The sequence below is a fragment of the Thalassophryne amazonica genome, chromosome 6 (assembly GCF_902500255.1).
Source record: "Thalassophryne amazonica chromosome 6, fThaAma1.1, whole genome shotgun sequence".
Taxonomy (NCBI): domain Eukaryota; kingdom Metazoa; phylum Chordata; class Actinopteri; order Batrachoidiformes; family Batrachoididae; genus Thalassophryne; species Thalassophryne amazonica.
Window position 1 is genome coordinate 59,802,294 of NC_047108.1, and position 14,628 is coordinate 59,816,921.

The window sequence follows — 14,628 nt, forward strand, 5'->3', positions numbered from 1 at the left end:
TCAGCCCCAACCAGTCCCAGCAGAAGACTGCCCCTCCCTGAGCCTGGTTCTGCTGGAGGTTTCTTCCTGTTAAAAGGGAGTTTTTCCTTCCCATTGTCGCCAAATGCTTGCTCACAGGGGGTCGTTTTGACCGTTGGGGTTTTTCTGTAGTTGTTGTATGGCTCCTCCTGAGTGACCGGTTTTTCTGTAGTTGTTGTATGGCTCGACTCCGAGCTCCTCCCGACCACTCGGGAGGAGCTCGGAGTCGAGCTGCTGCTCCTCCACGTCGAAAGGAGTCAGTTGAGGTGGCTCGGACATCTTTTCCGGATGCCCCCTGGACGCCTCGCTGGAGAGGTGTTCCGGGCACATCCCACTGGGAGGAGGCCCCGGGGAAGACCCAGGACACGCTGGAGGGACTACATCTCTCGGCTGGCTTGGGAACGCCTTGGGGTTCCCCCGGAGGAGCTGGGGGAGGTGTGTGTGGATCGGGAGGTCTGGGCGGCTTTGCTTGAGCTGCTGCCCCCGCGACCCGACTCCAGATAAAGCGGAAGAAGATGGATGGATGGATGGATGTTGTATGGCTTTTGCCTTACAATATAACGTGCCTTGGGGCAACTGTTTGTTGTGATTTGGCACTATATAAATAAAACTGATTTGATTTGATTTGATTTTTCCTTGAAACAAGCATACACATGTACAGCAAGTGGCAGACACCTATACACAGGGATTAAAGAAAAAATATCTTCTGACTGAAATTTGTTTTCATGGCCACATCATCACATCATAAGCTGTTCACCATCTACCTTTTTATGGAAACACTTTTGCAATTGCATCCTAGTGTTTAGGGTAAAACAAGATGGAGACAGCTAAGAAATCCGCAAATTATTCTCCTGCTGAACAAGATTATATTTCACTAACTATCCACTGCTGCTCTTTTCTAATGCAGCCATCATATTATGTATGTATATTTATGTTTGTGTATGTACACTCAACAAAAATATAAACGCAACACTTTTGGTTTTGCTCCCATTTTGTATGAGATGAACTCAAAGATCTAAAACTTTTTCCACATACACAATATCACCATTTCTCTCAAATATTGTTCACAAACCAGTCTAAATCTGTGATAGTGAGCACTTCTCCTTTGCTGAGATAATCCATCCCACCTCACAGGTGTGCCATATCAAGATGCTGATTAGACACCATGATTAGTGCACAGGTGTGCCTTAGACTGCCCACAATAAAAGGCCACTCTGAAAGGTGCAGTTTTATCACACAGCACAATGCCACAGATGTCGCAAGATTTGAGGGAGCGTGCAATTGGCATGCTGACAGCAGGAATGTCAACCAGAGCTGTTGCTCGTGCATTGAATGTTCATGTCTCTACCATAAGCCGTCTCCAAAGTCGTTTCAGAGAATTTGGCAGTACATCCAACCAGCCTCACAACCGCAGACCACGTGTAACCACACCAGCCCAGGACCTCCACATCCAGCATGTTCACCTCCAAGATCGTCTGAGACCAGCCACTCGGACAGCTGCTGAAACAATCGGTTTGCATAACCAAAGAATTTCTGCACAAACTGTCAGAAACCGTCTCAGGGAAGCTCATCTGCATGCTCGTCGTCCTCATCGGGGTCTCGACCTGACTCCAGTTCGTCGTCGTAACCGACTTGAGTGGGCAAATGCTCACATTCGCTGGCGTTTGGCATGGAGAGGTGTTCTCTTCACGGATGATGCGAAGGAGATGTGTTGCACTGCATGAGGCAAATGGTGGTCACACCAGATACTGACTGGTATCCCCCCCCCCCCCCCCAATAAAACAAAACTGCACCTTTCAGAGTGGCCTTTTATTGTGGGCAGTCTAAGGCACACCTGTGCACTAATCATGGTGTCTAATCAGCATCTTGATATGGCACACCTGTGAGGTGGGATGGATTATCTCAGCAAAGGAGAAGTGCTCACTATCACAGATTTCGACTGGTTTGTGAACAATATTTGAGGGAAATGGTGATATTGTGTATGTGGAAAACGTTTTAGATCTTTGAGTTCATCTCATACAAAATGGGAGCAAAACCAAAAGTGTTGCATTTATATTTTTGTTGAGTATATATGTGTATGTATATGTATATATATATATATATTGATATCGGTTTAGGTGTGTAGGAATCTATGTGTATATGTGGCAAAGGGTATTACTGGTTGTGGGGAAGAAGGGGTAGGGATAAATAAGCTGATGCTTCACCCTACCCCTTTTCGGACATGTTGGGTACACAGTAGGAACTTTTTTGTTGTTGTCTTTACTGATCTATCTTGTAATTGTTGTTGTATCAAATGTTCAAAATAAACAGTTTTCATTCATTCATTCATTCATTCATTCATTCATTCATTCATTCATTCATTCATTCATTCATATTATAGAAAAGCTTTAACCAACACATTATTTAAATACTTCAGGATAAACACATTTTAAGGAGACAGCTTTTCTAGAGATTTTACTTCATTCAATATCAATTAAAATCTCAGGCCTGTAGTTAGCATCTGAAATGTGTGTGTGTGTGTGTGTGTGTGTGTGTGTGTGGGGGGGGGGGTCTTTTTTTGTGAAATCGGACATTGATGGGCAGGGCTGTTTTTTGGAGGGGGGTGGGGGGTTTGATGTCCAAGGATTCATTCTGGAGTTTTGTTTTTTATGACTATTTTCTCACCCTGATCCCCCACCCCCACACCAGTTTAGTTGTACTGCTTTATGTATGTTGTATTTGTATTTCTTTTTGCACATTTTCACTTTTTCTTTGCCTTTAACCAAAATCGATATTATATCCTATATGTTTGTTTGATAAGATTACTAACCACAAGTGCCGTATAATCATTTTCATATTTTTGGCTTCCCTCATCCTAAGTTACCTGATTTTAAAGCTAGAACCCTTAACAGACCAAGTAATGCTCGACCTTAGACATTACATTAATAGAAGATATTGCTTCACATCCCACTTTAGTTATGCACAAAAGTTAAATGAACTAAACTTATTTTTATATGGCTCATCGATTAAACTTAATCCAGAACTACAGTACAACTTAGGCCCAGAGAAATATTGATTTAAACATTTTAGCTGTTAAAATTATTATTGTTACCTCCGCCAAGGAGGTTATGTTTTCGGTCGAGTTTGTTTGTTTGTTTGTCTGTCTGTTGGTCAGCAGGATAACTCAAAAAGTTTTGAACGGATTTTGATGAAACTTTGTGGAGTGGTTGTAAATGACAAGAGGAACAAGTGATTAAATTTTAGTGGTGATCTGGATCACAGTCCGGATCCAGGAATTTTTTAGATCCAGATTAGCTAGATCCAGAAGCAAACTGCCATTACCGAAAAATCGTTTTTATACAATAACTTTTGAACTAATAAAGAGATAAAAGTGATTCCAAGTTCTAGTGGTATGGTTTCATGGTCAAGGATGTCAAATATAAAGGAAAGAAAAGTGTATGTATCATAGTTTTGGTTGTAACACTGAATTGTTGAATAGATCACTGTGCCAAGGAGGGAATCTCTTTGGCCTTGTTAGTAAATGATGTCAGATACAACACACTGCAAAGAGGAAATCCCTCATGACAAACTATACAGGGCTGGGGAGCACAATGAATTTATTAGCTGAAGGACTATCATTTGGCATTATTATATTTTATTGGCAATGAATATCACTATCCAGATTACTTCACTTAGCAAAAGCAAAGTGATGAGTCAGCAGTATACTCAGCAGTGGTTAAGTTCTGGTTCAGTGCACATCACTGAACAAAGTACACAAGGTGCAAAACCCACTCCCAGGTGTTGATGAATCACGCCTAGGATCCAGAAAACCCAGAGGCTGACATCAGCACCTTACTGTCGCATATATTCTGCTTCGGTGCACTTCACTGAATATATAGAAGGTGCACTTCATTATGTAGCACATGCAACACTTAAAAAATAGTTCTATTTCAGAATTTACTGTTATTTATTTAGAGAAGTGTTTCATAAATGTTAAAAAATTCATATATTTGCAGTTTAGTTGAATAATAAATTGAATTTTGTCTCGTATTTGTTTTTGTCTATAAGCACATGCAATATCAATATCAGTATTCAGATGACAGTAGCTTCTGGGACAGGTGCAAGTTGCAATAAACTGTGATGCCAAGCGCTAAGGATACATGCTATCCAGTCACAGCAGATAAAACTTTTTTACTACTGAGCAAACATCATTGTTAGACTTTTTTAGGTTCAATGATTCCACGGCGTGTAGATGTTATGGCGTCAGTGACCCCATGGCCTTGGCGGAGGTTTGCACTCTCTGAGTGCTTCTAGTTATTATCATATGATGTTATAGCATGAAAAATGTCTTCAAAAGAGTACCTTTAATCAAGGGGTGTTGTGGAGGGCAGATCTCCCTCCACAACACCCTCTTTCCGTCTCGCTTTACCCCTGGTTTGCAGTCTCTGAGCAGGAACAATCAAGAATTTGTGTATTTATGTGGAAAGCATGCCCTGATTGAGAAGTAAGAAGGTTTTATGAGTGCTTTTTACATCATGCTGTACTCCGAAAGATTTTAGGTTTATTTTGGGTATAAAAAAGCGTTACTGTTTGTTGTTAATGTGCCATGGGTCTGCAGCTGTGGTTTTAGTTTAACCACAGCGAGGATATTCACAAACTTTGAAAGAAACAAAAAGTTGAAAAATATGCTTGTAAAACTCTACTTTTTGCTAGCTGTGTGTCACGTGTGTCACAGCACTATGAGACACTCAAACATACAGCCCCCCCCTTTGCAGAGTGTAGATAGGACACAGATGAACAGACACAGGAACTCACTGAGAGAAACAAAAACAAAACAGAGACATTATAAAAATAAATTTTTCAACCTTTTTAAACTGGTGCGCATGTGTCCTGGAGATGTGGTAAATTTTGTCTTGTGTCCAGCCTTGATTTTGTGTCAGGATGGCGTCAGTGCGAGCCATGCCTTTTGGCAGCCCAATTAATGGAAATCTGTCGCAACGACGGAGAACTTTAATCTCTGCTATATGGTACATTCCATAAACAAAATAAACCTGCTTTATCTATTGATCCGGTACATCAAAGTTAATCAAGTTCAGTTTATCCTGCAACAAACCCTGACATGCTGGGAAATGAAAGAAACTGATTGAACAGGGTATTGATTCTTGTACTCAAGTTATGTTGAACACAATTGATCTGATTTTCATCAAATTTGAACTGTTATAAATTGAGCATTGCTGGGTTGCACAAGGATCCACAAAACACAAAAGTCTGGAGTGGAGAAAATTACAAACATGGGATACTTGGTGTATAAGTGTGCATTCTTAATGAAATGCTACGGTAATGACAAGAACAGCAAATTAATTGTCTCCCAATTTGGAGCCATAAAATGCAAGATGTGACAAAATGAATGTGCATGAAGCACTGACCTTGGTGAAGTGAAACTGCAGGGGGTCATCTGTGGACAGAGACACCATGAGGCCTCTGGACAGGTATTCTGGCAGAGGGTTACGATGGTAGCTGAGGAACAGACTGTTATTGCTGAGCGGGGACATGGCGATGCCTAGCTGGGCCAAGTAGTACAAATACTGCAGTACAGGAGCCTGGAACCATGAGAGGGGATCGACACAGTGAACAAACAGACATTTTCACCAACATTTAAAGTCTCAACACTCTTTCCAAATCCACTGGCCAGATTATCTACAACACTTAAACTGAGATTTGTCATCATTTTGACAGAAGGTGATACATGTGGTTTGACCCTGAGGTCATACTGTACCTTCCTGAGTAGAAGCCCGTGTGATATGTTCTCAGACAGCATAAAACCAGACACCAGGTGATGGATTGGCCCCGCCTCCCCGCAATGTGGGCGTAGCACAAGCGTATGAAACCCCCGCTGCCTGAAATGAAAATATGCAACAGGGTTTTACAAATGCAGAACCCTCTTGGCTTAGTATTGTAAAGAGTAATGTCAGGCTTTATGGTTGTAATGGAAATAATTGAATGTAAGTCAGACATAGTCTTTTTGTCACTGCCTGACTCTTGTTACCTCCGCCAAGAAGGTTATGTTTTCGGCCGAGTTTGTTTGTTTGTCTGTCTGTTTGTCAGCAGGATAACTCAAAACGTTTTGAACGGATTTTGATGAAATTTTGTGGAGTGGTTGGAAATGACAAGAGGAACAAGTGATTAAATTTTAGTGGTGATCCGGATCACAGTCCGGATCCAGGAATTTTTTAAAGGATTCTTCACCATTGAGGGATAGGGGGAATTTTGACATTCTAGTTTCTAACTCCACAAAAACAAGGCAGAAAGGCTTGAAAAAAAATTAGGGTGCAACATAGTCAAATGTTCTATCAAACAACAAAGTTTGGTGATGATTGGATCTGGATTCCGGATCTGGTGATCCAGAATATGCAAAAAATATAGGGAAAATAGAAAATGTGTCAGTGTGAAGTGACAAATGAAGCTAGAGATGCACAACTAACACCAAATTGTAGCTGAATCTGTACTGATTCCGTAAGGTGTCATCAGATTTGATGTAGCTTCAAATGTTATGGAGAAGAAGAAGAAGAAGAAGAAGAAGAAGAAGAAGAAAACCGCCATTACCGAAAAATCATTTTTATACAATAACTTTTGAACTAATAAAGATATAAAAGTGATTCCAAGTTCTAGTGGTATGTTTTCATGGTCAAGGATGTCAAATATAAAGGAAAGAAAAGTGTATGTATCATAGTTTTGGTTGTAACACTGAATTGTTGAATAAATCACTGTGCCAAGGAGGGAATCTCTTTAGGGTCAGTGACCCTATGGCCTTGTTAGTAAATGATGTCAAATACAACACACTGCAAAGAGGAAATCCCTCATGACAAACTATACAGGGCTGGGGAGCACAATGAATTTATTAGCTGAAGGACTATCATTTGGCATTATTATATTTTATTGGCAATGAATATCACTATCCAGATTACTTCACTTAGCAAAAGCAAAGTGATGAGTCAGCAGTATACTCAGCAGTGGTTAAGTTCTGGTTCAGTGCACATCACTGAACAAAGTACACAAGGTGCAAAACCCACTCCCAGGTGTTGATGAATCACGCCTAGGATCCAGAAAACCCAGAGGCTGACATCAGCACCTAACTGTCGCATATATTCTACTTCGGTGCACTTCACTGAATATATAGAAGGTGCACTTCATTATGTAGCACATGCAACACTTAAAAAATAGTTCTATTTCAGAATTTACTGTTTTTTATTTAGAGAAGTGTTTCATAAATGTTAAAAAAATTCATATATTTGCAGTTTAGTTGAATAATAAATTGAATTTTGTCTTTTATTTGTTTTTGTCTATAAGCACATGCAATATCAATATCAGTGCTCAGATGACAGTAGCTTCTGGGAAAGGTGCAAGTTGCAATAAACTGTGATGCCAAGCGCTAAGGATACATGCTATCCAGTCACAGCAGATGAAACTTTTTTACTACTGAGCAAACATCATTGTTAGACTTTTTTAGGTTCAATGATTCCACGGCGTGTAGATGTTATGGCGTCAGTGACCCCATGGCCTTGGCGGAGGTTTGCACTCTCTGAGTGCTTCTAGTTAACCTCCTGCTTTAGAAACATAAAGTGGAATGTAAGCAGAGAAAAACATTCATAACACAAAGAACATAACATTAAGAAATAAAACTTACATAAAAGAATAATCCAAAAATATTCATGATGTTTGAGAAGCACGAATTGCAGCAAAACATACTGCAATACTGTGACATGCATCCAAATGTGGAAAAGAACAATCAAGTGAGATTAAAGAAGCATCAGATAAAACATAAAAGATTTGGGGAGGTGTCACAGAATAAAGAAAAAAATCAGAGAGCCGAGTTAAGTCGGGCCCGGGGTGGGGTGGAGGGTCACCTCTGTGACCTGGGACAGTTGATCACTGACATATAATTTGCCAACTGATTCATCACACTTTTTAAAACCATCTTTTATGGCCTGCTTCCTGATTCTCGAAGTTGGACATCTGGGTCAGTGGTCATGTGACCTACATAACAGCTGCCACAATGCTTTGTTCTAATAAAACAGTCCGATTCCCCTGGTCCGAAACTCGAGTGAAATAAAATGAAATATTATTGATGTAAGTATACCATCAAGTTACCTGGTGACTTGATGAGGTAATTGTAAACATCTGGGTATTCCACATGCATCCATTGTAAAGGATTGTTCACCCACACATCTGCTGGCAGCCAATGCGGGCATGTTTGAAGTCTAACAACACTTATATTTCTGTTATATCATGCTAACCCCTCACCACCTAATTTATCTTGATACTCAGAGGCCATTGTAAAAGTGTCAACTTGCAACTGCCTTCGACACTCAATATGAAGCATGGGCGCAATTTGGTGGGGGATAGGGGGACATGCCCCCCCCACCTTTTCAACCAGGGGGGACAGAATATGGTATGTCCCCCCACCTTCTGACATATATGTGTGTACTTGAAACATGCTATGTCAGTCTTATGTGCAAACCATGTCAGAATAGTATCTTTGTTTCTGTAAGTTTGTATTTTTAGCAGCATTGACTTGTTTACACCACCTGTTTCTTGTTTGTCACATTTGGAATTTTCTGGGACTGCATTTGCCCAGATTTGAAGCCAAAAATAGTTGCCTCTAGGGACTAGTGTCTACACATAAGTATCAATGGATCATATGCTAATTTACTAAATTCTGAAAGTTAGAAAAGGAAATCAGAAAAGCTATCTGGGACCTCAGAAAGCCCATCTGCAATTATTGCTTGATCTCCAAAATCAGTCTATGCAAGCGAAATTATGTTCAGTATGAGTGTTGTCATTAGTGCCACTTCGAAAATTAAATTCATGATAACTAGTTTATCCTAAACTTATGATCTGTTTTTTCAAACTTATGCAAAAACAAATCTTGAGAAAAAAAATACAGTATGCGATAGTTAATAATTATTAAGAGCCTGTTCTTTCATATTTATGAATACATTTTACCACATTGCAGTTGTTTTTTTATGAAAACTCAACCTATCATTCTTTTTGAGTTCTACATGTGGTGATACGTTATTTACACCAGGATGTTAATAAAATGAATGCTGGCTATTCTCAGAATTAAAGTACTTATATCCACAGTTTCAAATTGTATAAGTCAAATGGTGTCCACTTTATGGTCTTCTCAAAACATTAAAATTACTGTTCTGGATGCTCAGAATGTTGTGCTGCTGCTTCACTCCCCCTCCCTTCCTGTCTCTTTTCTGGCTGACTCATGGAGCTGATTGGACTTACCTGTCTGCAATCATCCACACCTGTATTTATACCTCTACTCTTCACTCACTCAGACGTTAGAAACTCAGTTGCCTTTGGGGTATTCTGGCCTCAGCTCTGTTTCTTTAACTTCCGGTGTTCCATGATTTTTGCCTTCTGACCCTGTTCTCCTGTGTTTTCAGATTTTGGACTCAATCAGCCTGGTCAGCCACCTGGCCCTGCTCTAGCTCTTTTACCTCAATGGAAGTGAACCCTCTCTGCAGTACCCTGGCTTGTCTCTACCTCCTTCAGTGCTTGGTTCATCTGTGCATTCAATTCAGTTCTTTATTTACTCACTAATAAATTGTTATATTTTTGCTACTCCGGTCTCTTTTCCTGCATACGAGTCCTAACCTCTGCCTTTGGTGTTTTCACCATAACACAGAATGCATCTGAGCTTATCTAGAAACCGTTGGCTTCTGGGGGCCTAAAGCGGCCCCCAGACCCTGGGGCCTCGCACTTTGTCCCCCCCCAATTTCTACTTCTAAATTGTGCCCTTGCACACACTCCCAGTCCATGAGTCCATGAGCACACTAATGAGAGCATATGGCAGTGTGTATGACAGCTGACACGACAGCACATTTCTAGTCAGAGCGACCATGTTGTGGGTCCATCCAGGTGCCTTTATGTGAGTGCGTGTGTTGTGTGTTCCCCTGTTTCATGGTTGAGTCTGGTGTGTGTGTGTGTGTGCGCGCGCGCGCCCCTGGTCCATGTCCGTGTTTGGTATGTGGGTGTGTGTATGCTTCTCCGTCTGCTCGTTGTCATCTGTAGGGGTCCATGTCGTATCTGTGCTGGGTGTGTGTACGCTGGTGAGCGTGTGTATCTGTAGTATGGCTCTCTCCTGCATATGCAGGTCTTGTGTGTCCCCCGTCAATTATCGTAATCGTTGCGGTCTGATTCTTGTTGTCTGTCTGTGTCTTTGTTTTTGTGGGCCTCACACTTTGTCCCCCCCCCCCCCCCCCCCCATTTTCTAGTTCTAAATTGTGCCCTTGATATGAAGTCTCCTATAGGTGAAACTTTCTCCTAGTCAAATATAGCACCTGCTGCTGCCATGGCAGTCACGTGATCATGATGCCAGGCCATCTTGGTCCATGGTGAAAAAATTCCTGTGTCTGTCTCACATGGGAACTGGTCCTTCATTTTAAAACCTGTTGTCCACTGCTGCAGGGCAAGTCGAAACACTCATCAATATAACCCTCCAAAGTGTCCAGGGAGGTAGATCATTACGACTAAGATAAATGGACAAACGATATTTTTTGCAAAAGTTTACTTGTACAATAAAAACAATCTTTTTTGACACACTCATACAGCAGGCCACTGTAATGGTTCATACAGCATCTCACAGCAACTGAGTACCTGCGGTTTGAGTGTTTTCTACATAGACAGGAGCATCTTTGGGATTAAGGATCTTACCCAAGGAACTGTAGTGTTTTTCCTTTCTGATGGGGAATCAAACAGAAATGATTATCTTTTATTAAGTGCAGTAGGTTGTTATGGAGGGCAGCACGGTGGGTTAGTAGTTAGCATGGCTGCCTCACAGCAAGAAGGTCATGGGATTGATTCCCACCTGTGGTCTTTCTATGTGGAGTTTGCATGTTCTCCCAGTGTTTGTGTGGGTTCCCTCCCGGTGCTCCAGCTTCCTCTCACTGGAAACTATGAATTGTCCGTCGGTGTGCATGTGGGTATAAATATGTGTATATGCAGCCCTGCGACAGACTGGTGTCCTGTCCATGGTGTACCCTGCCTTACACCCTGTGAGTGCTGGGATGGGCTCCAGCTCTCCTGCGAACTCATTGCCCACAGTAACGAGTTAATTTGAACAAAATAAACAAAATCTGACAAATAAATTGATTTCTAGAATTCAGTTCTTTAATAATTGATTGAGGATCACAATGGAAATAGTTCATGGACGCTTTGCATTATCCTTAGAAATTTACATGTATGGCCAAATGTACTGTGTTTTACAAATTACTCTTAAGTAGATGTTGAATTTCAAATCAATCAAATAAGTAAAACTAAAACTGGACATGGTAGTATTTTTTGTTTTGAAACCGCTGCATATCTGCAGTTGCCCTTTAAACAGAAAAAGAATGTAACTGGACTGAAAACTACACTTTCTGTGTGTGTTTTGAGCTTGAACTACCGATATGATATGCGATTGCTTTCACAAAATGATGCCACCTGTTCTGCCATACCAGCTGTGTGCATGTGTTATATATCCACAGTGTGAATTATACAATGACATTTGTGGGGTCTTTACCTAATATTTGCTAGCTAATGTTAAGGCAAAATTAGCTTTATTTGGCTAATGTTAGTTAGTCCATAATTTAAACATGCACCTGTTCAGATCCTTTACAGATTTTTTTTTTGAGCCGCTGCAGTCTGCTTTTAGGAAATATCACTCCACAGAGACAATCAATCAATCAATCAACTTTTTTCTTATATAGCGCCAAATCACAACAAACAGTTGCCCCAAGGCGCTCCATATTGTAAGGCAAGGCCATACAATAATTATGAAAAACCCCAACGGTCAAAACGACCCCCTATGAGCAAGCACTTGGCCACAGTGGGAAGGAAAAACTCCCTTTTAACAGGAAGAAACCTCCAGCAGAACCAGGCTCAGGGAGGGGCAGTCTTCTGCTGAGACTGGTTGGGGCTGAGGGAAAGAACCAGGAAAAAGACATGCCGAGAAGGGGGGCAGAGATCGATCACTAATGATTAAATGCAGAGTGATGCATACGGAGCAAAAAGAGAAAGAAACAGTGCATCATGGGAACCCCCCCACAGTCTACGTCTAAAGCAACATAACCAAGGGATGGTCCAGGGTCACCCGATCCAGCCCTAACTATAAGCCTTAGCGAAAAGGAAAGTTTTAAGCCTAATCTTAAAAGTAGAGAGACAGCGTTCACTAAAGATGTGAATGATCTTCTGCGAGCAATGGACTCAGACACCACTACGGTTTTGGTGTTGTTAGATCTCAGTGCTGCCTTTGATACCATGGATCATCATATTTTTCTCAATAGGTTGGAGAATTTTTTTGGGATTACTGGAAGTGCCCTTGCCTGGTTGACGTCATATCTGTCCAGTCGTTCTCAATGTGTCTTGTATAATGGCACTACCTCTGACCTTGCTGACATGAGATTTGGGGTTCCACAGGGATCTGTTTTAGGCCCCTTGCTTTTCTTCCTGTATGTGGCACCCCTTGGGCGTATACTGCAGAGTTTTGTGATTGCCTTTCATTGTTATGCTGATGATACTCAGTTGTACATGCTGATAACTGCGGGAAATCTCACTCCCATAAAATCCCTGGAGGACTGTCTTCTATCAGTGAGAAGTTGGATGTCTAGTAATTTCCTACTTTTAAACTTTGATAAGACTGAAATGATGGTTCTTGGTCCAGCGAGACATCGGCATCAGTTTGACCAGCTGGCGCTCAGCCTGGGTTCCTGTGTCATACATCATACGGACAAAATGAGGAACCTTGGGGTAATTTTTGAGGTCTTTTGACCTCCACATCAGGGATGTTACTAGGACTGCTTTTTTCCATCTGAGAAATATAGCGAGGATCCGCCCCATCCTGTCCATGGCTGATGCTGAGACCCTGATTCATGCTTTTGTTTCTTCTAGACTAGATTATTGTAATGTTCTATTTTCAGGGTTACCACAGTCCAGCATTAGGGGTCTTCAGCTGGTTCAGAATGCTGCCACCAGACTTCTGACACGTAGCAGAAGGTCTGCTTTGTATAATAACATTTTATTACATTATCTTGGGATTGGTTATCAGTACAAGGAGCTTGGGAGGTAGGGGACATAGTAAGGTGCTGTTCTGTCAATCATTCCATCAATTGTATTATCATTTCAATTCTGGTTCTGCCAAGTACCCGCTTTTGAGTATTTCATTCCAAGTGTCCTGGCTTTCAGTGGTCAAAATATGGTCACCCTACCCTGTCACACATTCTGACTGCCACAAACACACCGAGGTGTAGTTGCGTACCTGCGCAGGTGGTTCAGCACAGTCATATTTGCATACATGTAGTAGAGGTAGTATGAGTAGGGTGGGTTATCCTCCTCTGTCCAGTTGACGGGCAGCGGACTGTCCAAGTTGAAGATATGTTGCTCGGGTTTTGACTCATCGTCCACACTGTCAAAACCCACAGCCTTTGTGAGGGAAGAAAACACCTCAGTGAAACTCCCAGAGGTTTGCCTTCATGTGAATCATTCATTTTACTTTTACAGTAAAATTAGTTGTAGAATCAGTAGAATTCATACGTGCTGAAGGAAGAGGTGCAGCTCTGGATGGCTGCTTGGATCCACTGTAACCTCAAATAGGGGACAAAAGATGTTCTCTAACATCTGCTGGAAGTTGGACAGCTGTTTCTTTGTATGGTAGACATCACTATTGAAGACAGAATAAAATTGTATCAAGAGGTCATTTTCATAATAACTGCTCATGTATGACTAGTTGATGGAGCTAATAAATTACTTACAACAATCTGGGCATCTGTACAAGCCAGCGCACATTGTCTGAGTAGACCTGATGTTTGACGGCCCACTTGGCCAATTTGTCCCATTCATCTCTCGAGCGACCGTAGATGGACAGTCGGAGTTCCACATTCTGGTACTTGCTCTCCTCCAGGTCAGCCATGACCTCCTAAAAATCAGTTACACAAAACAGTCAGCAGAGGGCAAAAGACCCACAAAGATATTCAGACCAAGTCAGTGGTTTATGCATTCTGTGAGCACCTTAATAACGTGACCAAAGTACTTCCCCTCAATGTAGTTGTCTGTTTTGATGAAGATCTCCCTCAGGATGGACTCACCAATGGGATTGTATTTGGCATTGAATTTGTCAAAGCGATGAAAAGTGTTACGATCCTGAAACAAAGCAAACAAAAACTCTGAAACAATAAATACTCCTTTCTGTTTGATTCATCACTTCTGGTGAGGAGAGTTTGTTTTTATCCATGCTTCTTTGCTCTTTGCTATCTCAATTATTAAACACTAATGAACCTACGCCAGAAGATGAGACCCTCAATTTACCAGTTCATTTACACTCTGTCCTTACCTATGGTCATGAACTTTGGGTAATGACTGAAACAACAAGATACACAGATACAAGAAGTGGATATGAGGTTCCTCTGTCTGATATCTGGGGTTCTACTCCGGTACAGGGTGAAAAGCTCAAATATCCTGGAGGGACTCAAGAGTAGAGCTGCTGGTTCTTCTCATCCAACCAGCTGATCTGGTTCAGGCATTTAGTGAGAATGCCCCCTGATTGTCTCCTTGGGGAGGTCTTCCAGACACATCCAAATGGAAGGA

At 41.5% G+C, this 14,628-nt stretch overlaps 1 protein-coding gene across 3 annotated transcripts in view; it reads right to left on the bottom strand.

Annotated features, from left to right (window-relative positions):
- ampd2b (adenosine monophosphate deaminase 2b) overlaps positions 1-14,628 on the bottom strand; it is a 118,193-nt gene that overhangs the window by 3,782 nt on the left and 99,783 nt on the right. For all 3 annotated transcript variants that reach the window (XM_034172235.1, XM_034172237.1, XM_034172238.1), the window contains exons 11-16: positions 14,053-14,184; positions 13,797-13,960; positions 13,579-13,705; positions 13,304-13,467; positions 5,774-5,894; positions 5,424-5,597 (exon numbers count right to left, since the gene is read on the bottom strand). In XM_034172235.1, the coding sequence (XP_034028126.1) occupies positions 5,424-5,597; positions 5,774-5,894; positions 13,304-13,467; positions 13,579-13,705; positions 13,797-13,960; positions 14,053-14,184 (882 nt within the window). The remainder of the gene's footprint in view (positions 1-5,423; positions 5,598-5,773; positions 5,895-13,303; positions 13,468-13,578; positions 13,706-13,796; positions 13,961-14,052; positions 14,185-14,628) is intronic.